At 36.8% G+C, this 24166-nt stretch overlaps 4 protein-coding genes across 4 annotated transcripts; 1 reads left to right on the plus strand and 3 right to left on the minus strand.

Moving 5' to 3' along the window:
* The first annotated feature begins 3791 nt into the window (after nt 1-3791).
* On the plus strand, nt 3792-4920 carry LOC121803077 (senescence-specific cysteine protease SAG39-like). The gene is made up of 2 exons (XM_042202786.1): nt 3792-4221; nt 4313-4920. The coding sequence occupies exons 1-2, from the start codon at nt 3792-3794 to the stop codon at nt 4900-4902; spliced, it is 1020 nt and encodes a 339-aa protein (XP_042058720.1). The 3' UTR covers nt 4903-4920.
* A 280-nt stretch (nt 4921-5200) lies between these two features.
* On the minus strand, nt 5201-9850 carry LOC121801876 (putative lipase ROG1). The gene is made up of 11 exons (XM_042201327.1): nt 9504-9850; nt 8446-8614; nt 7639-7706; nt 7328-7398; nt 6869-7111; nt 6618-6781; nt 6494-6549; nt 6356-6408; nt 5748-5916; nt 5566-5663; nt 5201-5484 (listed from the first exon to the last, which is right to left on the minus strand). The coding sequence occupies exons 1-11, from the start codon at nt 9661-9663 to the stop codon at nt 5377-5379; spliced, it is 1359 nt and encodes a 452-aa protein (XP_042057261.1). The 5' UTR covers nt 9664-9850; the 3' UTR covers nt 5201-5376.
* Nucleotides 9851-11893: 2043 nt separating this feature from the next.
* LOC121803183 (cyclic dof factor 4-like) lies at nt 11894-12523 on the minus strand. The gene has a single exon (XM_042202882.1). The coding sequence runs from the start codon at nt 12445-12447 to the stop codon at nt 12004-12006; it is 444 nt and encodes a 147-aa protein (XP_042058816.1). The 5' UTR covers nt 12448-12523; the 3' UTR covers nt 11894-12003.
* Nucleotides 12524-15810: 3287 nt separating this feature from the next.
* LOC121804537 (scar-like domain-containing protein WAVE 5) lies at nt 15811-23854 on the minus strand. The gene is made up of 9 exons (XM_042204121.1): nt 23451-23854; nt 22791-22954; nt 22450-22573; nt 22242-22374; nt 20101-20168; nt 17083-19960; nt 16890-16979; nt 16299-16406; nt 15811-16157 (listed from the first exon to the last, which is right to left on the minus strand). The coding sequence occupies exons 1-9, from the start codon at nt 23603-23605 to the stop codon at nt 16110-16112; spliced, it is 3768 nt and encodes a 1255-aa protein (XP_042060055.1). The 5' UTR covers nt 23606-23854; the 3' UTR covers nt 15811-16109.
* Nucleotides 23855-24166: the final 312 nt, after the last annotated feature.

Genomic DNA, 24166 nt, shown 5'->3' on the forward strand with positions numbered 1-24166 from the left:
AAATGCATTTTCTTTAAATAAAAACTACTAATATTGAAGACTTGAGGTTGAAATACTGCCTCTGTTAGAGGCTATTCATTCGGATATCGAGCATTGGATATTTCTCGATTTGATTCAAAACTCATATGGGTATTGTGTATGATACCTTTAAATATCGGATCGGGTTTAGATACTTATATTTCGAAAAAATCTAGATTATCCGATTATATATTGGATATCACTCTAATGGAAACCCAATATTATTAGTTAATTAATTTTTACACACAAATTCCATAGAATTCCCTTCTTTAATCGGAGGTTACATTTATAATTGAAGTAATTAAAAAGTCAATAAAATCAATACCAATATAATTCCCTTCTCTAATTGATTCAACCCTAAGTTTTTCTATTTGTCATATTTATTTGCTTTCATTAATTTATGTTTATTTACATACATTATACAATACTTCTATTCAACTCTTTTTGTCTAAATAATGATTGAGAGATTTATATTGTAGTATTACTCCACTTAAATTCAAAACAGTAATCTATGTGAATATGATACTAACTTTTTTTAGTTGCAATGTTTTTAGTGCTAATAAAGAATTTACCGATAAAAAGTCAAGTCTTGGCAAAAGCCGGAAATTAGGTTGTGCTGTCAAAGCTCTTGTGTTTCGATTTCTCATAAAATATAAATTTGTTTGTATATAACCTATTTATGGATTTAATTTGACTAAATTGAATTATTGGTGCAATTCAAATAATCACAATCAGTTCGCTTAACTAAATGTCTTCACGTATCCAACTATGAATATTATATATCATATTCTATCAGCACTGAAACAAATAATTGGTGTAGAAATTGACTTGTGAGACTAAACATAAAATGCAATCCTCACCCACATCAGCAGGTAGTTAGCCTTCCACCCAACCAAAAGCATCATTCATTCACATCAAAGTACAGCCTCACTTTCCACATTCCGTGAAGACAATCAATCCCTAGTTCATCAAAAACTCGGTCTTTTCCTACTACTTTGCATTTAGCCTATCATCAAAACGGGCCTAAACAAGCACACAAGTAGTCAGTAATACCAATCAAACAATCCACAATAATGATGGAAAATGTAAACAAACTCTAAAACTACATCTTAAAGCACACTAGTAATCAACAATAGAACTAATCAACATTCAAAAGCAAGCATCTATACATTAACACAATGGACCTTTTCATTGTTCGGTACAAGCTCACGGAGGCTCTCCAAATGTGCATTAATTCTTTCCCTCCTCCGTCTCTCTGCCTCACTATGACTCCTCAAAGCCTCTACTGTCTTCGTCCCCGAAACCCCTTTTCTTTTCCCCTCTCTCCCACAAGCCTTGACTAACTCCCCCTTCTCACCATCCAACACCAAAGACTGCTTAACAGGCGTAGACAAACACCCCCGTTTTTCAACATTTATACTGGAGTTATGCAGCGATTGATACTGACACACATCAGACTCAATGCTGAAACCATACTCATTCTCACATTGCATCATACTACAAGATTCTTAACAGTGTAGTTAAATTGAAATGTAAAAATCTCAATATCAAGACAAATAATATTCGTTCCAAGATATCAGCACAGAGCATGCCACAAATAACACATGCTTCATGAGTCAAAGCAGCCCCTAAACTATAAAAAGTAAAAATCTTGAGTCACTAATATAAAGCTTCAAGAACTTCTGAAAAATAGGCGTCAACACAAAATGAAAGTTTTTTCAAAAACTTGAAAATAGGATTTATGGGTCGAGTGGCGAGGGAAAACCAGAAAGCAAGCATTTTTGATTGAATTTTGAGGGTTGCAAGTGAGGGGATTGTGATTATCGTGGACATTGCTTTAATTTTATGAAGGAGGGATGACAAAATCAAGAAGGTGAAGTGGATGAAGACGCAGAACTAGTTGACGGTGTCGAATTCCTGCATTTCTAAATCTTTTGCAAACTCAAATTGAAGAAACCAAGGGGGATAAACGAAGATCCTAACTTTGTGTGAAATTTATATTGCATTTGGAGCTTAAAAATACAAAAATTATGTCAACTAATATCGGTTACGTAAGACAGCGATTTTTTAACTGCAGTTAACTAGATACGTACGTGTTCATTATTCGGTTCATCGGTTATTGATCGAAACAAGGAGTAATAGTAAAAACCAATTTTTTTGTGCCTATAATCGATATTATATACAATATTTTTCAATTAGATTCACTTTCGGTAATAACCGATTAATAACTAAATTTTGATTTATTACTGAAAATTGTAAAATTTTTTTTTTTTGCTCCAACAATTATCTACTACTCCTAGTATTTGCTTGTCACTAATATAAGAATCTTCAAAGAATGAAACAAGTCGATTTCCACAAAATATTGAGTTAAAAACTTGGTAAAATTAACTCACCTCTCAATCATTACTCCATTTCAATACTCCTATGTCATAGAGAGATATCTACTATTGCCAATTTATTGAAAACAACTAAGTTCTCCTATGACGCAGAAAAAAATTGATTAATACTGCTCGTTAAATTACTCCAGTAATATCATATACGGCCTCATTCTTTAATTTTATTTAAAGAGAAAATTACAAATTGAATTTTAAAACTATATATTATAATTGTGAATTGTGATGGCGTAATAATGGCCCATGAGTCCATGACTCAATGTTTAAGCATCATTTATACCATCCATATTTATAAAGCTTCGAATACTTTTTTGTGAATTCTTTTGTTTTTGAATTAGTAGCATTAGTATTCTCTTCATACTCTTTTAGCCATTATCTAATTTTTCTACTTCAAAAATGAAGTTGAATCAAGTGAAATTATTTGATATTAGTATACCATATTTGGTCAACTGCCGCCTAAACTACTCACTTTGACATCAGATTCTTGATAATCAATAATTAATTTGAATGAAGACATAGGGTTTCAATTATATTTTATAGTTGACTTAGCTACTATTCGTTGAGAGGTATCTTTCTCATCAACATTTGGACTCCTTATTGGAATTGTCGAGTCTAGATTCAGTTTACCAGGCCTAATTTTTAACCTCAAATTGCTAAGAAAAAGAACGTTGATGATTAGTCTAGTCAGTGATGTAATTAGAAATTTAAACAATTCGATGAAATTTTTTAAGATATAAGTATTTTAAAATAACATATAATGTCTTTACAAAATATTAAACGGAACCACATTATTTCGTAAAATCGTGCGACTTGTCAATAAAGTTTCATTCCTTTTTCTTATAAGTAAATCATCTTCTTTGTTAACCTAAACCAAACCCTAAGACCTAATTATTTTGTTGTGAAATAGTGCTGCAATATAGGGATGGGCTGTAATGTTGTATAGCAAATAAAATAAAAAGGCCCAAATGATTATAAGCCATAGACTGCAAGTAAAAGGCCCAAATGATGAAATCTCATTTGAAAAAGGCAGAGCTTATTTATGAGTCAATAGTGTGATCTGGTGCTTGAGAATTGAGACGCTACGCCATTAATTTTTAAATTGATTTTGACATAAAAATTCAACAGCAGTTAGCCAAGTAGTTAGTTCATATAAACAGATATAGTACAAAATTCATGTCTTTAAAATGAAGTAGAGGAGCTTCCCTTTCACGAAACACAGTTTTGAATCTATTTATGCAGATGCTCACCGTGTTTCTCAGGTAGACATGGACGTTCAAATGCATATTTGCTATTTTCTTCTATAAATACACTATCCATTTTCATTTCATTCATAAATCCAACACTTATCTTCACCAAATATAGCCAACACATTTTCAAGAAATGGCCCTAGCACCTTCTTCGAAGTTTCTCATTGCAGCAACCGTGCTGCTACACCTCTGCGCTTCTCTAGCTGCAGCTCGAACGGCCCCTGATGCATCGATGATGGAGAGGCATGAGAAATGGATGGTGGAGAACGGTCGTGTGTACAAAGATGAGGCGGAGAAGGTGAAGAGATTCAATATATTCAAGGAGAACGTTGAGTATATCGAGTCCTTCAACGAAGCAGCTTCAAAGCCTTACAAGCTTGCTGTCAACAGATTTGCTGATCTCACCAATGCTGAATTTCACAACTCTAGAAATGGATACAGAGGGGGATCTAAGGCTTCTGTTTCGTCTCCGTTTAGATATGTGAATGTGAGTGCAGCTCCAGCCAGCATTGATTGGAGGAAGAAGGGAGCTGTTACTCCTGTTAAGGATCAAGGCCAATGTGGTAACTCCCTCTCTCACATTTCTAATTCATGATTCAAACATTACTTCTTTGCATTTTTGATATATACTTATTGTTTAAAACCAAAATGCAGGATGTTGTTGGGCGTTTTCAGCAGTTGCAGCCACGGAAGGTATCAACCAAATCAATACAGGGAAACTTGTTTCTTTATCCGAACAACAACTTGTAGACTGCGACACGAGTGAAGATCAAGGCTGCAACGGTGGACTTATGGATGATGCATTTCAGTATATCATAAAAAACAAAGGCCTCACAACAGAATCCAACTACCCTTACAAAGGTGTGGATGGCACGTGCAACTCGAAGAAGGAATCATCTGACGCAGCCAAGATCACTGGGTACGAGGACGTGCCATCCAACAGTGAATCAGCACTCCTCAAAGCAGTGGTTAACCAACCGGTATCCGTGGCCATTGATGCTAGTGGTTCAGACTTCCAGTTCTACTCAAGTGGAGTCTTCACTGGAGAGTGTGGGACCGAGCTAGACCATGGTGTGACTGCAGTTGGGTATGGCGTGGCTAGTGATGGCACCAAGTATTGGATTGTCAAGAACTCGTGGGGAACTAGCTGGGGTGAAGATGGATACATCAGAATGCAGAGGGATGTTGGAGCTGCAGAAGGCCTCTGTGGCATCGCCATGGAAGCTTCTTATCCAACAGCCTGATATTGGGATGAAGTTTGTGCAAGCTTATTATAATAGTGATACGTGTATATGGATTCATATGTTAATATATGTAAATTACCTACTTTCCAAGAATTACTTGTAATCGAAGAAGTCTCATATCCAACACTTTTAATTGATGAAATTCATCCAAGAATATCCTAGATTAGCTAAATATAATACTGAGCACAATCTTCATATCAAATAGAAAAATATCATGCAAGAGTTGTCAAATCTTCCAAGACCAAAAAGGCTGGTGATTCACGATAATAATCTATCAGGCATTATACCATCTGCTTTATTAGTAAAGAAACCAACAAGTTTTCTAGATTAAATGAAACTATGAAGATCTTAAAAAAACTTCGTATACTTGTCACTCATCTTTATATACTACTATATAGAATGTCGTTCTAACAAATATTGAGAGAAGATATACAAGTTAGTTAGCATATATTGAAGCATATTGCAATTGTAGAGCTACAAATTAGCAGCAATGAACGTAGAGGAGGTTTCCTGTTGCTTAATGGTGTCTGCAACATGAGCCACCACTCCAGCTCCAGCGTTGTGAAACCACTCGTTTTTTACCTGATTGAGAATTAACAAATCACATGTGAGGCGAGTGACACATATGAGTTACGAGAAGTTTGAGGAGTCTCGTGTTCTTACATGGATGTTATTATGAGCAAAGAAGGGCCAGAATGATGAGTGAAAGCTGACATCAACTTTCTTCCACCCTAGTCGCTGCAAACCATGGATCATCTCCTCTGTCGGAAGAAAGGAAAGAAGTTAGTATTCATATTAACAGATATTTGTCTAGCTGCTTCAGTTACCATTTAATATGTATGTACCTTCAATGATCTCGTGGTAGTCTACTGTGTTTTGTACGCTGGGTTCGTTTTTAGCAGCCTCCTTTGCTTTCGCTGCTTCTGGTGGGAAATGTGGAGCCTCATATAAAACAGGAGGGCAGTACTCCACATCAACAACGTGTTTGTAGCCATCCAAAGATCGCCTAGGAGGCTGTCAAAGTTCAAAATCCTCACAAGAGTGATAGCATGGAATCTTGTCAACTTTTTATCTAATTTCTTGATAGAATCCTCAGACAACATAAAGAAAGAGAGGGAGTAGAAGCAGTCTTCTACAGCTTAGGCTAAACTTTAAGCGAATCAGAATTGCAAGAAGAGCAATTATATTTACTATCTATATCCATGTATTTTTTATCCACACATCTCGAACTGAATCATGCAAGCTGCTAGATCTAAATTGACACTCAGCACAATTTTATTTTATTTTTAACAAAAAGGATTCTAGAAGACACTCATCTATTTTATTGTGGAAACAAAGTTGCCAGTTGCCGATAATAAACACATTTAAATATAAACTGATATAACAAAATACAGATTATTATCATTCTCGTCTTCATAAGCAACTACTCAGTAAAAAAAATTATTTCACATACCTTGAAAAGCTCCTTTTCTCTTCGTATGGATGATGTGCGCCAACCAACCATATCTGTGTTTGTTAAGAATAATTAATTGAACAGAGAAAATCACAGATTTTCAAATACTCTTTTTGGGTGCATCAGGATTCAGGATACGGTCATAAGAGACATTAGCATAAAGGACTCGGCATCTGAAATCACCGAGTGCTGATCTGTAAAAATAGTCGGCCAATAAGATTCAACTTTGCGGAAATCCCATGTTTATACACTTGGAACTTACATAAATTTTCCTTCTTCACAATCTGATGCCATTCTCAATAAAAGAGGGGGTTTACTGGGTTTTCCATCTGTGAGGAAGAGCTGACTCCCAGTTCGGCCAGTAAATATAGGGGCAATAGGAGCAGCAAGTTTCTCCAAGAAAGGTACACCAAGAAGGAATGGAAGCTGCCATCGTTGAGTAAATTATAGAGTTTGTGAATCAAATCCATAAAATCAATGACAATCAACTAAGTTGTCTGCTAAGGAATGTACCTGTCTATTTCCTCTCACTCCAAGATGAGGTGTTGCCAGGGTGATAAAGTTAATCGCCTCCATCCCGGCAATCAAACCTTTATTTGAAGAGCCCGAGGATTGGAATGCCGAAGCCTGAGTCCCAACTACATCACCGGGAGTGTACAGAACAGCGATTGCATATCTTGCGAATAGTCCACCAAGTGAATGGGCCAGAAAGGATATCTTCTTTAGTCCCTCTGTCTTTTTCACAACCTGAATGACCTGTTTATTGGGGTAATTAGTTTTGTTTGCAGAATCTACATTAATAATTTTAGAGATTGGAAAGGAAAATGAAGAAGGGGATCTGAGAACATGTTAACATAAGCAGAAAAAGACACATATGAACTGACTCCTCGTGAAACAGTTCATCCATGATAACTACACTAAGACACTCCAGCAATGATACGACAGGCACACAGATTCCCTCCCAAAACTTACTTCATCGGCAAGTCGTTTTCCAGCACCATCAATCCCCGTGAAAGTCTTAGTGTACATGTTACATGAACTAGCTGCACGTAATAAGCAAGTTTTCAAATGCTTGCACAGCTCAGTTATTTTAAAAAAAAACACACTTTCACAGGGAAAAAAAGAATGTTTTATGCATTGCCTGCTGCAGTGCGCATAATATGAGAGGAACTAGATCCAAATAATTTCACCAATGTGTTTGTGTGGTTAATGTTGAACAGGTCAAATTGGATCTTGTCTAAGTTGAGAGAACATCATATTTTGGCAATGCATAAACAACATACCATAAATCAAAAACTTCTTTCCTACCCGTCTCTTCAACTCCGTGTCAAAATACGTCCAATCACTTGGGCTGCAATAGTTGGAAACCTCTATTAATGTTAATACAACATTGTAAGTGAAGTACCCTCTATTTCCAGTGAATTATTATTGACTACAACATTGTGTAAGGAGAGGATGGAGTTAAATGAAATAGCCTCGTCCAGAAAGTAGCGCAATTATCATGAAAAAAGTACTCCTAAACGATTCTTAGTAGCTCATGTGGTGAGAAGCCTCCACTGATTTTACATACAGCACAAGTCTAGATGAACCAGATCTTAATGTTAGGAATTCATATCATGGTTTTCCCAAGTAAACTGAAGATGTCCATAGTATTTGTAATACTACTAAATACTAGCATTCTCAAGATGGTACCTATTAAAGTTTACATCAATGCTCTTTTTAGGAATGGTAATACATTTCACCTAACAAGGTGCATTCTCTGGAATCAAATCATACTACGACATATTTTCTTTATCAAAAGCCTAGCTCATCTAGAGAAGTCAATAATGCAAAACATGTATGCCATGGAGAAAGAAACACAAGGAGTTGAGGCCTTAAATGAAATGAAGAGATGACAACAATTCAAGGTTTTATCTCAAAATATATATCACTACTTTCTACCTCTGTCTTATCCTCAGTTGCAGACATTTTCATTCGGAGACAACATTTTATCAATAAAATTGGAAGCATGTCGATATCTAATTTCTGGTGATTGCATAAACAGAGTAAAACTTCAGATAACCAAGTTTCATGTACAAGAAAATGTTTACCTTGCCAAGATACCATGTACAAGAACAAGAAGATGATCAGGTCTATGCTCTATATTTACAATGTGCCGTGGTGAGGCAACCTTTGATGCAAGATTCGAAGCCAGGTTTCCCTGAGATGTACTCATGGCTTGAGCTGTAAGGTTCTGATTCGTCAAGATATTCTTCAACCCTGCTTGGTAAAAGTTAAACCCGAAGTGAGAATCATGAACATTTGCTTTAAATTAAAGCAGCAAAAAAGTATCCGAATTCAAAGACAAATTAGGAGCAATTAAGCAATTCTGAACATAAATTTAGGAGACCAAAGCTATATCAAACTTCATGGTTTTACTATTCAGATTAAAGTTTAACAGAATCTTAGGCGAAGAGTAATCTTAGAGTAAAACTATCAATAGGGATTTCAAACTAAATGGATAGGACCGGAAGCAAACTGGAGGGGTGGACAGTAAAAAAACTAGCTAAGCGAACAAACTAACTTACCAGAGATAGGTAAAGAATAAATTAAATAAAACAACTTGGGGAAGATTATCTGAAAAGAGATAAGCATTAAATATATGGTTCAAATCTACACAAAAAAAAAGGAGAGAAAAAGAAGCTAACCTACAGATTTACACACGACAAGACCTCAAATTCAGCGCCAAAAATGTTGAAAATCGTCTAGGATATTTGTCGTTGATTTTAACAAATCAAAGCCTACCACAGTTCTCATGATTGAGCCAATGTAAGCACCAGCTCAATGAAAAAGTGATACTATCAAATACAAACATCTTTTCGTTTCCTTCCTTCAGAAAGAGCTCCATAATTATATTACAGTTTAAACAGATGGCAACGGCAGTTAACTGATCATTTCTACTCATTGTCGAGTACGGAACACAATTCCACGATTTAAAATCAAGAACAACAAAATTAAAGGCATAAACAGCGCGAATCAATACAGTATTTGCAGAAACAAACGCCACCAATATCAAAATCCCCACGGCTCCGTATTCATTTCAGCTAAAATAGAATTGAAAAATTCATCGCCATAGGGAATAAATCAGAGGAATTAGTGAAAACGTTACCGGAAAAGGGTGCGAGATTCAGGTAATTGCGGCGCCGACGATGCGAATGATTGGGATAAGAAGAATAGGGGGAAGGAGAGCAAGATAAATTGTTGTTGGTGGAAATAGGGCTGAAAATAGCATGAAATTGGGGAGAGTAAGAGCAAGAGAAAGGCGCCATTTGTATGCGAAAATACTATTTATAGTAAGTAGGGTAAGATCAAAGTCAGCAGAATGGAGAGAGAGAGGAAGAGGCATTCCGCCCCATCTTCACATTGTATCAGAGAGAGACAGTAGTGCCATACCAGCGCCCATTCTCTCTGCCGAAGGAAGACGACTCTATTTTTGTTTTTTCTGCAAATTTTTGTCATTTTTTTGTTTATATTCTTATCAATTATTGGCGAAATAATTTATTTCATTTGTACTCTTATAAAATTTGAAATTTTAATTCAAAACTTTCATTCATCGATCGAATTGCTTGAAAAAATTTATTTAAATGTATGGACAGCGGTAGACGCAGAAATAAATATAAGTAAGGGTTAAATTTTTAAAATTTTACTTCAAAATAAATAGGAGAGAGGTTATATACCAATATAAGTATATATGCCACAAATAATACATCGATTGCGAAATGCGAAGAGGGGAGAAAATGCCTAAGTTTGATAAGAATTGTTGTTGTGTTGGCCGGCGCCATATTGCACCTTCATCAACAGTCTCAGTCAGCCTATGCCGGGTGCGACCTGCGCTCGATCCCGATGGTGTCACGGTTTGATTGCTCTAATGTATAATGTGTTTTGCTCTCTTAATCTCTTAATCGCTTTCATTTCATCATTTCTTTTTAGAAACTTACTACTATTACAAATTGCACAAATCTCAACTACAAAGTGAATCAAAACTATACATGCATATCAGCATATGTACGTATTAAAATCTTGCCGCAATTCGTATTGATGAAGATAGAACAACTTTTGCCTTATTGGCATTTGATTCTTCTTCTAGAATTATTTCTACTGTGGGATCGGATCCTAATTCCATTATCATGCTTCACAAAAATTTTAAATATAGGTATACTTTGTTGATATATTACTAACTAGGAGTGGCAAATCGTGCGGATTGGGTCGTTATCGGGTCAACCTGATAACGACCCAATCCAATAAGGTCTAACCCGATTCCAACTTGTTAAGGAAACTGTCAATCCGAACACGAACCCGACCTGCTACCCTCATACCCGAACACGATCTGAACCTGACACGAACCCGTTAACGACACGATATAATATGGGTTGACACGACACGATAACGACCCGAACCCGATATTATACGATTAAAACCTGATATTACATGATTTAACCTAATTTTAAACTTGATTTATATGATAAAAAATCATTTTGCACTATTTAATCTTGGTTTACAACAAATTTGTAACTCATTGTTTTTTTATAAATAATAAAAATAATAATATTATTTCTTAATGGGTTATCCGTATCCAACTCGCACCCAACCCGAATTTTCCGGGTTCTTAACGGGTCAATCCAATAAGAACACGAACACAATAAGGCTTGACACAAACCCAATATTTTCGTGTGGATTCGTGTCGAATCAAAAATTGTCAGCCCTATTACTAACCCATTTCAACTCCAATCAATTTTAAATTGGATGCTACTCAATCTTTCGAATTATTATTAATCGAAAGACTTTCCTAGTTGGAAGAAAATTAATTAAATCGAGAAAGCAGAGCATTCAAGCTAATCGAAAAACCAGAGCATTCTAGTTCATGACATAAATTCATATGTATACTATATACCTATCACCTACGCATATATATATATAGAGAGAGAGATGGTCATTTTATAGGCACACTAACCCTGATGGCCTCATTTGGTAGACTATCTATGTTTCAATTAGATAGGCTAATAATTAGCGGATCCTTAACTCAAAAATGAAGGGAGCTGAATTAACACTACTATTAAAAGTGTTGTCTTTCGGTGTCATGAAACCATGCTGAAAAATCAAACACCAAGAGTAATAATCAGCAATCAATTAGTCTTTCATTAAATTAAAGAATTTTATGGAGTACAAAAAAAATTAAAGTCCCCCTAGTTACATTAACTATTCAAAAAACATTATGGAGTAGCATATTAGCAATGACCCATGCCAATAGAATTTATCAAAGACGTCTTGTATGCCCTACGGCCCGCCCCTACCCTATTTTGAATTTATAATGCTAATACAAATAATTAATATTCCACTTGAGTCATTATTTCATAGGCAAAATATATGTAAGTGACACATAAATCAATTATGTTTTGTTAGAAAAAACCATAAGTTTGGAATATTTTTCGAAAAAAACTTCAGGTCGGGGACATAAAACACAATCAAGTTTTTAAAAAAATCATAAACTACGACAGACTGTTTAATACAGAAATTAATGAAGCTGTATTAGTTAATAAAATATTTATCTACATTTATTTATCAATTATGTTGTACTACATGACAAATTAAAAAAAAGATAGAGATCATGATCAACTACTTTGACTAATGGAGGCGCTTCCCGGGGAATAGATGCCGGAATCCGCCGGCGTGCCAGTCCCCCACGGTGTGGAAGTCGAGTTGGTGGGTCGCGCGGGCGATGAGGGATCTAACATGCAACCTTGGGAAAAGGGCGGAGGCTTGGCCTTGCGGCGGCCGGCGCCGACGGGCACATTGCGGAGGGCGCCGCCGGCGGTCCAGTAGCGGTGGCAGGCCTTGCAGAAGTGGCGCGGCTGGTTGACGTTGTAGTTGTTGAAGTAGCAGAATTTGGTCTCCATGCTCTTGCACCTCGGGCACGGGATGATCTTGTCTGGCCGCTTCAGATCGGGTTTCTGGTGATCGTGGTCGATCTTTGTCTGTGATTTTTGTTTGGGCGATATTGTGGCTCCGAATAGCTTGATTGATAATGGGGTGTTGTGTTCTTGAAGTTGAGCCATGTTATGCTATATGATTGCTATTGCTTGGTGAAGAAAATTATTGTGTTGGAATGTAAGTGTGAATATATGCTTCAAATAAAGCGAAAAAGTGAACCGGAAACACAGGGTTTACTTTATATGTATATGTCATTTTTTCTATAGACCTTGAAAATTAAAATACGTACAAAACAGAATTATTCTTCATACATACAATACAATAGTGAAAGATGATATCCATGACACTGTTTCACACCATCAATTTCTTGATTTCATTGAGGCATAACATAAATATGCACTCCCATGGTCGTTATTATCTTATTAATGACAAATTTAAGTTACTAGATTAATGACATAATTAATGTTTTCTTGAAAAGATTAGTCTTTATTTTATGCTCCACTGCTAGTAAATTAGGTAAACGAATCTGGTGTGGTGTGGTGCATGGACTTGGGAGCAAAGAGAGCCGCCAGCAGCAAAAGAAGGAAAGTTAAGGTTGAACTTTTTGTCTACGTCACTATCTAGTTGAGTTAGTGGGGCCCATGGAACAGGTGGATTGGTGTTCAAAAAAGTACAAGTATAAAGCTATAGATTAAAGGGATATAAAGCATTTTAATTAAATTTTATAATTACCAAAATGTATCCATTTCCATGTTTTTCTAATCAATGTTCGTCTTTCTTTTTCCCTTTTAGTGGAGTACTTTTTTCTTTTGTGTTAGACGTACTTTCTTATGTGCTTTTAATTCTTAGCAACGAAGCTCCAATATAAGAGAAATAGAAACTGAAAACATTATTTTATCTGTTATCATACTTATAAAATTAATCCAAGATCAAGTAAAACTGTTTTGCGTCTAAAATCAAGGTTCACTCCTTTTTCCATCATACATATAAAATCAATCCAAGATCAAGTAAACTGTTTTGCATAAATCCTCAAAAAGAACTAGCTTGAATTTTTGATATATTTATTCTTAAAAATGCTTATATTACTACATTTCAAGTTATTCGGAAAGAAAAACATAAAAAAATGATTTTGGAGAATTGATGCGCCTTCACGTGGAAAGAATTCTAATGTAGTTGAGTTGTAATTCATTAACCAATTTCGACTATTTGAAGGTAATTGAGTTATTTTTTTTTGGCAAAAAACTTTATTTGCTCTCATATTCTTTATCCTAAATATTTCCTCTTCACTTTAATTTTTTAAACATTAATTTTTAAATTTTGTGTAAAAAAATGTATCAACTATACCATTTAGTAGTATATTGGAATAATAACTTGTATGTCATATTTGACTTGTTATACGACGTGACACAAGATTCTTCCTTAGGAATGATGTGTTTTTGTAAGTATCATTTAAATTTAGATTGAAGAATATCTTTTATATTAATTGGAGTATTTTTTGCGCAACCATAGTCCAAAGTTGTACATCTGTCAAATTTAGGGATGGTGTGTTTTTGTGCAAGTTTTAACACGAGATTTGTCTTCGAAGTAAGTATAGAGTAAATTACAAATAGCATATGCTAGTAAATACCCAAACGCAGTGCAATATTTATATCTGGTATCTGTTGCTTTTTTCCCACTATTCATTCACGAATTATGTTGTTGACTGGTCCGGGTGGATTTTCATTATATTAAGTTAGTATTACTAGTAATACTTTAATAAAGTCACCTTTTAAGATTAAATAAATGAAAAGTAGTCATTTCCATTTCCAGCCTAAATCTTTTCTCACTCATAAACAACCATTTTCGTGGTTTAGTTGGAAAGATACACCCTTTATTTCTTTACTCCTTTTCTTTAATTGCCAAAGTTTATTTTAAAAAAGGGGGACATGATCCATTTGTTTAAATGGCTAATTCCTTTTTGCTAATTGCTCGTTTTTGAACATCATGACTTGCCAATGACATAATTATCCTCGATTTCTATTAACTTGAAGATTATTTCTAAATTCATTATGTTTATCTTCTTTTTGTGATAAAGAAAAGGCATAATTATTCCGCCAAGCTTGAGTAAACTCAATGGAAAAGGTTCAAATAAATCAAACCCAAAAATATCTTGTTGCATTAATAATATTCTATTTATAGCAGGCCGGGTGTGTTGGAAAAGTGAATGGGCATATGGCTAATATTCAAATTTGCTCAACTTAAATGAGGAGAATAATAGAAAGTCCCCTTCCTTTTGTATTTATTAATTTATATATTTAGAGATTAATATTTATGGATTAACAAAAAATTATAATAGCTGTGCTTGTCACAATATATTTTCCCAAGTGGCCAAGTTGGAAACACAACTTCTAGAATCTACCGGGAAATTCGCGCATTCAAAAAATGATAAATTAAGCAAAGCAAGTTATATTTTAAATAGTTTTGAAATAGTAGGAGTATGAGATTAATCCCAACTTGGAAAAACTGGGATGATTAATGAATTAAAACTCCTCGGATGACTAAATTGGTCTTTGGAATTAATTATATTTTCCTTTTAAAATATTCATAATCAATATTTCAATATAGTCTTATAGATTGGTATTTTCAAAACAAAATTACGAAACAAAAAACAAATTGAAAATGATAATTACTTCTCTTCAAGTATATATAATAAGGTAAAGCATTTAAAGTAACAGAAAATTTCTTCGCGTGAAATCGTGTTTTGAAATAAAAAAGGGGAAGAGAAATGCAAATCACAGCCAACCTAACACTGAAATCGAATAACATAATCATCTCCAATCCGATATAGGCAAATAAAATATTAGTATAATAATACTAGGAAAAAAAGGAGCGGATTAAAGGTGGGAGTGTGCATCATATTATAATACTGTGGAATCATTATCCTTTTAGTTGCTTAATAGATTCTAATAATAGCAGGAAACTGGTTATCATGTTTGCCACATGGTAACTAGATGGATCATGGATTTGCTCCCAAAAACTTGTTTTCTTTCTTACGATATGCTTTGCTCCCAAAAATTTGAGGCTCGACTTGAAAAAGGATTGCCTAAGGCTCGACTCAATACTAAACAACCCGAGCTCAATGATTTGTTGGGCTCACAAACATGTTTCTTGAGTTTGTTCGCGAGTCTTAAATCGAGCTGGTTGCTAGCCTTTAATTGAACCTTCGATCGAGTCTTTCTTTAGTCTAGCTCGAGTAATACTTTGATCAAGGGCATACTTTGAATATTTTGCAAGCCTTTTCATGAGCTTTTAACGAGCTTGAGCACGAGGGCTTGCCGAGCTTAACTACCTGAATATGTGAACTACCCAAGCTTGAATTTATTAGTAGTAGTTGACCTGGTTTCCCAAGAGAAAATATAATATCACTGTGACACTTGATGCATTGCAACAAAAGCAAACCGATTTACAATTGGAACTGAGAAAAATGGCTTTTTCAAGGGAACTGAGAATTGGAACAAGAAACAAAGTATAACAAATAGGTGACTCAATAAAAAGTATAGCAATTTACATCCAAGCATGTATGCAAATTACTAGTCAACCGGCATCAGATTTTTTCTTTTCCCCACCTAATTCACAAGATAATTTGAGCAACAAAGGAACAATGTTTTTATCATACATATAAAGGACCTAGAAACTAGTTACAGAGATGGATTATTCACAAATATTTACCATGCTGTCGAATTCTTACATCAAAATTTCATGGCCGATGGACTGTTTCAGTTCCAGTTTATATCATGAATTGAGATTATTATGCGTCACTCCATGTTCCATCATCTTCAGCATCACTTGCAACAGCCTGAACAAGGGAACAGAAGTAACATAGTGAATAACAGAGATCGGCAGAGGTATCTTCAGGTCATAAAAAAGACTTTTCTACTTATTGGTGGTGTGTACTGTGTCTGTGGTGCGCGCGCGCGCGCGAGAGAGAGAGAGAGACCTGGCGAATTGCGTTTGCCTTCTCTAAAATTGCATTGACTTGGACAGTGGCAGGGGCCCCAGATGGTGCGATTGATCTTGTCGTCATGGTTGGTCTCAGACTAAAAGACTGAGACCAAAATGATCAAATGGGAAAAAGAGAAAGGAGAAACCAAAAGTCAGTTAAGAGGAAAGATGCAAGTCAGCTAAGTTTTATGGTACAACTCTCTATCATATTTTCTTTTTCTAAATAGAATCTCTAAGCGCAAGGATACTGGATTAAGAATAATGTGAGCACACGATGCAGGTAAACCAATATCATGAAAACAGAGACAATATGAACAATTACAAAGCCAGCCATGGCCAAGATGACAATCCACACGAGGTAGTAAATATTAAATCACAGCAAAACTTGAACTTGAATGACTACAAAAAAAGCAAACAGAAGTGAAATTCAACAAAATCTAAATAATACTACTCCAATATTTTAGGTAAATTTAAGTGTCTGAACTTGCAAAGCATGCTTGAAACTGCATCTAATAACGACTACGTTCCCAAACAAATCAAATTTGAAGGAAATGACATAAGAAATAGTTTAGCAATAGTGACTCACTTTTGTTCTGATTTGGTGCAGAAAGTCATTTTCATCTGTGCTCTTGCTCTGGCTTGTTGGTCTTTGTCCATTTGACTTTTGTGAACTGAGCTGCTAAGCACAAATAGTTTGATCATAAATAACCATCGAACAAAAGAATGGAGAGAAGATAAGGAGAATTAGTAGAGGAAGAAGGGACATAGAGATGTCAGACCTTGCTTTTCTGCAAATTAGTGGTGTCAATTTGATCTTCACTAAAGGGGGCTGGTTTCGGCTGAGATATGGTTGAGGCTGAGCGTGTAAGATCAAGAGCATAGTAGGAGCGTTCAGGCATTGCATCAGACTTGTCATCCATAGACGTCGTACCTCGCCACTGAAAAGGAGGGAGAGGCGGTAGAGCAGAAGAAGGCAAGAATTGTGGCTCCACAAGGTACTTAGGGTTGGTATCAATCCTTTCCTTTCTGAACGAGTTATTTATGGTACTTGAACTTTGAAGATCAAATGAACGACAAGACTCAGACTTTTGAACCCCATTATCGATGAAAGGAAATTGAACTCCCAAGTTGGCAGGGATATTTTCCTGGTTTGCCTTCCCATCTTCTGAAACAGATTCTGTCAGGGAGATTCGGTGAAGGGCATCATATAAATCACGGTCCTTGCTAGTTGGAGATTCACTTGACTCCCACTGCTCAGAATTTGATTCTGACTGATTGCTTTGGCAATCATCTGACAATGAAGGTGATGATCGGTAGAATGTGTCAGCATCAGAGTCCGAACCAACATTGTACCGAGGAATAGACACATCTGGAACCAACTGAAATGAAGGGTATATGTCACTACCACTTCCATTGATATTCTTCCCATCAGGGAATTTCAACTTCAGCTTCGAACTTTCAAATCCATTTATTGGTTGGAATGATATTTTCATGTGCTCCAGTGGAGGTGATGACGATGGTGATAATATAGGAGATTTACCACCAAAGAGTTCTTTACTTCTTCCAGAAAACATGTCATTTTCCACACTTCGATAATTTTTCAGCTCAAAATCATTAGCATTTTTGGAGCCTGCAGAATAAGTGTTGCCACTCCCACCAGGCAATGATTTTTGGTTAGATCCATTCGTAAGCAATCTATTGCTGAGTTCAAATATCCGACATGAGTTTGTGCTATTTTCTTGATGAGCTGAATTTGCAGGCATAGAACTTCCAGGTGCGGGCACATTTGATCCTGTAGTTTTGGCATTGTGCTGATAAAGTGAATCACCGAACTTTCCAAGATTAATTTCTAAGTCGGCAGGTGATATTTTCCAAGATGCCTTTCTAACATTCATACCACTTTCATGGTATTCATGGCTGGAAATATCCATTTCGAGGTCCTCTTCAATGCTTCTGGATGTCTCTAGTTGATCTGGTTTACCTGAACTATCACTACGAATGAAATGCGGGATAGAAGAATTATTATTCACATCCTTCTTATACTCTGGATCTTGAGGAAGAGCATTCTGTACACTGCAATCTGGCGGTTTTGATGGCCGGAGTCCGAGCAAGCCACCATTTGTCCAGAATGAAACTGGAGTGACATTAGAAATTTCTGGCACATGTCCGTGAGATTCTGAACTTTTCCTTGTTCCATCAGTAACCGGTCTTGGCCTTCCATCTCTCAAGTTAGATGATACAGTGGATGAAACAGATTCGACATACATGCCAGCACCAACAACACCATTTTCATGAGAACCACTGCTTTTTGGGTGGCCTGAACTCAGAGCATCTTCTGACCTTTGGGATGATTGTAAACTATTATTCATCTCGGGGATTGTGTTCACATCATCTTCTCGCGATGCTTCACTAGCAACACAGTCAGTTGCATGAAGAGACTTCTGAGATGTTGGGATGAGAGTATGTCCACAACTACCATTGGCCAGAGGACTGCTCGCCACAGCATTAGATTCAGGACTTGAAGGTTGACATTCCAAATTAAGCTCAAAACTTCCATGATTTTGAGATTTCAGACTTTTCGCTGTCTCATCAATAATCGGGGCTGGCCTTCCATCTCCATAGTTAGATGATACAGTGGATGGAACAACTTCATTGTAATTTTCAGCATCAACATTATCATTGCCATGAGCATCATTGCTCTTGGGGCGGACTGGAGTGGCTGAACCGCCACTTCTTTGAGATGATTCTAAGTCCTTGTTCATCAGGGATACTGAGTTAAGATCATCCTCTGGTGATGCATCATCAATAAAGTCAGTCGCATAAGAGGACTTTTGAGGCATTGGAATTATACTATGTCCATGAGAACTGTGATTACCATTGATCAGAGGACTGCTGGCCATAACATCAGATTCTGGACATGAAGATTGGCATTCCAAATCGAGCCTTCTGAGCCCACACTCATCATCATCTTCTCTTTTCTCCTTCATCTTAGATTGATGCTCTGCAACTTGCTTTCTTGTGCTGTCTAAATCGGTTTCTGATTCAGATTCGATGGTGTTAAGTGCATCCATAAAATTATCAGTTTCACTTTCTATGTCATCTGGATGAACATTACCGGATTCTTCTTCTGCTTCACCATCAGCTTCATTAAAAGACTGCTCAATCATTTGGTCAACAATTTCAAAATCTGGACACTTATCTCCAACTCCAAGCGTTTCCATGTCCAAATTCAGAGAAAATGATTCTAACTGTCTATTATGATTATATTCCTGTACCACGCCATCAATATTCAACTCTTGTAATGTAGGTTCAAATGATTTTCTCTTTTCTTCCCAAGCGATAGAAGATGAACTACATCCAGGCTGCTCTTGAGTGCCCACTTCAATAGTATCATACACATCTGTAACTTTTTCCTCAAGGAAACTGTAATCTAGAAAATCATTCTCGTGCCTCTTTACTGCAGAAGAAATGGAATCTCTTGATTCAGGTTCCACTGAGTAACTTGGACGGAAATCACCTTCAATGTAGCCAGACCGATTTCTTAAATCCAAATTTGACTGCTCACCCAAATCTGATCTAATCATAGTATCATATGTTGATGCTGTTTGAGTAGGGGAAATATGTCCACCACCAATGCTCTGCTGAGTGAATGGTGTTCTGTAATATTTGCATCATAATGTTAGTCTTTATCATGGACAATCACAATTGTTCATTTTAATAGTATATCACACATGGCTTTCATGCTTTCACCACAACTTCCGACCCCTTCTTTTTCATGATATATCATACATTTTTACCTGGTATTGTTACAAGAAAATGATGCATCTCTTGACATTTCCTCATTCCTGGGACGTGACCTCCTTTTCTGCTCCAGCAGAACATGCAAGCAAGACAAAAAGATAAGCAACAATGTGAACAGAGAAGGAAGAATAAGAAACAACGCCAAAAGTCAAAAGGTATAAATATATCTAAATTAAGTAGTTTTGCATTTCTGGTTCCTTCCACCATGGCACAATCTTTATATTAATATTGCAATACTTCTTCATAAACCTATATACTCTACTCAAGCGAACAATAGGAAACATAAATCCTAGCCAAGTCAGTTGACAAGAATTACATACCCATAAAGATCCAAATTACCACACAACTGAAAAACATTAAGGTCTCTTTTGCTAGGTGAGTCATGATAAGGATGGATATGATAGCAAAACCAATGCATCACCTTTGTTACAGATTATAACTGAAAAAGCCACCTGTTTGGTAGCATAGATATCTTAAACCAGTAGCCAAAGTAAGTGTTTGGTAAACGTGGCTGTGCAGTGTGTAATAAGCAAAAAAGAACATTTTATCCTAACTAATTCGTTTTTTAACGCGTGTGGTGTCCCTTTACCCCTGCTTCAAAAATCAAAGTTGCTCTAACGCTGCTCTCAAGAAAACCTAATCGACCCTTTCTTGGAGCTGTGTGTTTTTGGTTGAACAGCTCATAATAGAGAGTGAAGAGCCTAGCTTACACCCAAAATCCCAAGATATTCATCTTCCTTCTCCTCGCACAATTTCTATCATATGTCATACATAGATTTTTTTGGTCCATAAAAGGTGAAATCAAAATCAAAATCCAATTCTAATCCCTAACTCAGAAACAACAAGAGCATTCAATCTTTGTGTTCAATGGTAGCTGAAATGCGACCACTATTTTTTAATAAAAACAATCGGCACAAAAGTGAGCGAGGAGAGAGCTGCCTTCGTCTGATTTGTAAGCTGCCGGAAGTGACACACGGATGTAGGTATGCTCCAACGGCTGCCTGACGCCAGCAAACAGATCGCGTCTGTGACCACACCAAGAAACAAGATCATTCAGGAGGGTTCCACGATGCCTTCCTCTCTGAAAAATTCTGCTACTCCAGCTCCCACCAAGGGTTCAACCTATTTGAACTCGCTGAGAGTAAAAAGGTGGACAAAGCTATGACTGAGGGGTTAATGGTAATTTCGCCATCTTGTCACCATTGTGTTACCAATGCAGACGATACCCATATATCGAAAAAGGGCACTGCTCCGTGCAGGCTTCAGCGGGCTGAAAGCCGAACATGGGCCACCGAGAATGCAGAACATGGCTACCAAACACCCAGAATGTGCCAGATAGCATTCATATCTTATCAAGCCTAACAACTGGGGCCTATGTAATCAATGGGTGCTATCATTTTCCTCTATCATGACTCAGCTATAAGCTTCCTCCCTCGTGACATAATTAAACAACTCATAAAAAAGGAGAAACTTTCATCACTTTGATTGCCCTATCAAGCCTACTCAGGTGCAAAATCATCACCGGGTTCAATTGGAAAACATGAGAAATGGCCAAGCATCCGTAGTTCTTCTATATCTGGATGACTAGGACAATCTGAATGTATCTTAGATAATTTTAGAAAATCCTCACAAACATACTTTGAAAAGAGTATATTCTTGGAACCTTCGCAAGGTTCACTTATAGGAGTACCGAGTACTTACAAAATGACTTGGATCGAATGCCACCCAACACAGGTACAGGTCACCTTTCAAGTTTTATGAAGTAAACTAAATTTAAAATCAGGCAATAACTCTGTTTCCATCATTTCACTTATGCCACTAGGCCAAATTCGGACATGTTTTTTCAATCTTATGTGCTTCATAATTTATGAACCAGAAGAAGTCAGAACAAATATTATCACAGGCCTTCATCAAGGTTATCTACATGCTGCTAATCAAACCGTTCAACAATGTCTAGCAAATTGGGAGCTTATATAAGGTTGAAAGGCACACAAAAGATAGGATCAAGTTTGAATTGAGGGATTAATTGTGGAGGCTTAGAGGTATGCATCACATTCATTAAGTCAAAGCAAAATACTATGTTTATATATAGTTATTTACAGCAATATAATGATTTTACAGAATTACAGCACATTACCTTAGCCTTGCGAGCCTTCTTTTCTTTTGAAATCTTGTCTATACTAGCTTCACCAGATGTCACTGATGCTCTCTTAAAAAAAGTTGGATCTGAATACCTTTTCAAGCATGATCCAGGACCACCAGCATCAAACCTAAAAAAGGCCACAAGATTTATCCACATGGCCAACAACTGGAATCTATATCAAAATTTTAAGAGTTGGCCATACCTATCAAGCATATGCAAACAAGGTGGGTGACAGCAGTCTTCATAAGATTCTGTGATGAATTGGGGCACGTCACTGTATATAAAATGATTTTGTTCACATCGGATCCGCGTATGCCAATTGGAACCTACAGAAGATTATCTTTGTAAGGACCAAAGGAATGGCAGAGCAATTATGTAGGAATTATCAGTTCATGCAACTTTAAATTAGTACAAAACGTCAAGAGACAGCTCGAGCATAAGTTCGAGAAGCTGACTTATAGCTGCTAAAAATCACTTAACACAACTTTAAAAATAGTAAAGGGTAACAGGGTAGAAATTGCAAGGCCAGAAATTTAAGACTACCAGACGTATAGGCAAAGTGTAAGTGACTCCTTTGAGCCAGTAAAGCCTTCTCAAGCGGAGAAAGGGAAGATTCAACTCGTCGAACACGTGCCATCAACTTATGGCTTCTAGCAGTTGTAATGGTCACTTCTTCCTGCAACCCATGAAAAACTTCTGCTGCAAACCTACCAGATGCAAAGACATTGTCTCGGTATCAGCTTCGTTTATATATTACACTTTTGGGAACTTATTAATATAACCATTATTGTTTCTTTCCATTCTTTCTAGAATCGATTTTATTGCATTTATGCGACATTTACATATGCAATCAATTCACTACCCTATACACCCGTATCCATGAATTCGCGTAAATGTAGATACACTTGCAAGCCTAAATCTGCAGAAAAATTACTTAGCTCGATTTTGACCAAGCTGCGGTAAATAGGGAACTATTCCCTTTCCTAATTTAACTGAAGGTAAGCAACAACTCTCCCTTCCCACAACTTACAACACTTGTAACCTAGCATCACATTGTTTAACCAAAAACCAAATCGTGAGCCTACATAACAATTGCCCAAAATTAAGACTCGAAAACTACACAAATTCCCGTAATGAGCACATAAGACCCCCACTAGAACCCAAGCCGGCTCAATGAAGCAGAAAAGATAAAAGGAAACTGACTCAGCGAGATCACCGAGCTGACGTAAGACGCCGACGAGGCCGGCGACGGCGACTCCTTCGAGAATATCCTTGGGTTCGTCCTTATTGGCCTCTCTGTAGAGCTCCGGCGCTCCAAGCGCGTACTCATTCCTGACCTCCGCTCTCAGGAGCGGCATCGCAAGTAAACAGGAAAAAGGAGAACTCCTCCGAAATTGTTGAGGCAGGAATAAAAAGGAAATGCGAAATGATGGCAGGTGAATTGAATGAGGGAATAATAAGAGACAGCGGAGGGGGAGATTAGGTTAGGGGATTACAGCAGCGTAACTGCTGACAGAGTGATGTCTAGAGAGAGAAAAGCCTTATCTGTCTACTGCAACTATTCCTATATAACTTGAGAGAGAGAGAGAGAGAGAGAGAGAGAGAGAGAGAGAGAGAGAGAGAGAGAGAGAGAGAGAGAGAGAGATTGCCAACCCTGCAAGCCATTCCTGGGTGGGGGCGCGCACAGTAAGAAAAAAGTGGTTGAGAATGACGGAAATAGGCTTGTGAATTTTATGAGTGAAGTAAATGACGGAACTGACCCTCATGGTCTCGGCTGTTTCGGAATTTAATTATTCCGCCGTGAAGGACTCGTCACGCCGCTGCTTATTTTATGTCACCTAGTAGATAATAAACTAATCACTACTAGCACAGTAGCACTCCTACTAAACTATGATTTGCATAAATAACTTTTATTTTTT

This window comes from Salvia splendens, chromosome 5 (genome assembly GCF_004379255.2).
Source record: "Salvia splendens isolate huo1 chromosome 5, SspV2, whole genome shotgun sequence".
In the NCBI taxonomy this organism is placed as follows: domain Eukaryota; kingdom Viridiplantae; phylum Streptophyta; class Magnoliopsida; order Lamiales; family Lamiaceae; genus Salvia; species Salvia splendens.

Excerpts from the sequence above, each read along its gene's own strand:
- LOC121804537 (XM_042204121.1), bottom strand. The coding sequence starts at position 23,605 with ATGCCGCTCCTGAGAGCGGAGGTCAGGAATGAGTACGCGCTTGGAGCG. Across the intron at positions 20,169-22,241 it reads AGAAGGCTCGCAAGGCTAAG|AAAAGGAGGTCACGTCCCAG; the intron begins GTAATGTGCTGT and ends CTGCTGGAGCAG. Across the intron at positions 16,407-16,889 it reads TGCACCAAATCAGAACAAAA|TCTTTTAGTCTGAGACCAAC; the intron begins GTGAGTCACTAT and ends TTTTGGTCTCAG.
- LOC121803077 (XM_042202786.1), top strand. The coding sequence starts at position 3,792 with ATGGCCCTAGCACCTTCTTCGAAGTTTCTCATTGCAGCAACCGTGCTG. Across the intron at positions 4,222-4,312 it reads TAAGGATCAAGGCCAATGTG|GATGTTGTTGGGCGTTTTCA; the intron begins GTAACTCCCTCT and ends ACCAAAATGCAG.
- LOC121801876 (XM_042201327.1), bottom strand. The coding sequence starts at position 9,663 with ATGGCGCCTTTCTCTTGCTCTTACTCTCCCCAATTTCATGCTATTTTC. Across the intron at positions 7,707-8,445 it reads GTACATGGTATCTTGGCAAG|CCCAAGTGATTGGACGTATT; the intron begins GTAAACATTTTC and ends CAACTATTGCAG. Across the intron at positions 7,112-7,327 it reads GAAAACGACTTGCCGATGAA|GTCATTCAGGTTGTGAAAAA; the intron begins GTAAGTTTTGGG and ends CCCAATAAACAG.
- LOC121803183 (XM_042202882.1), bottom strand. The coding sequence starts at position 12,447 with ATGGCTCAACTTCAAGAACACAACACCCCATTATCAATCAAGCTATTC.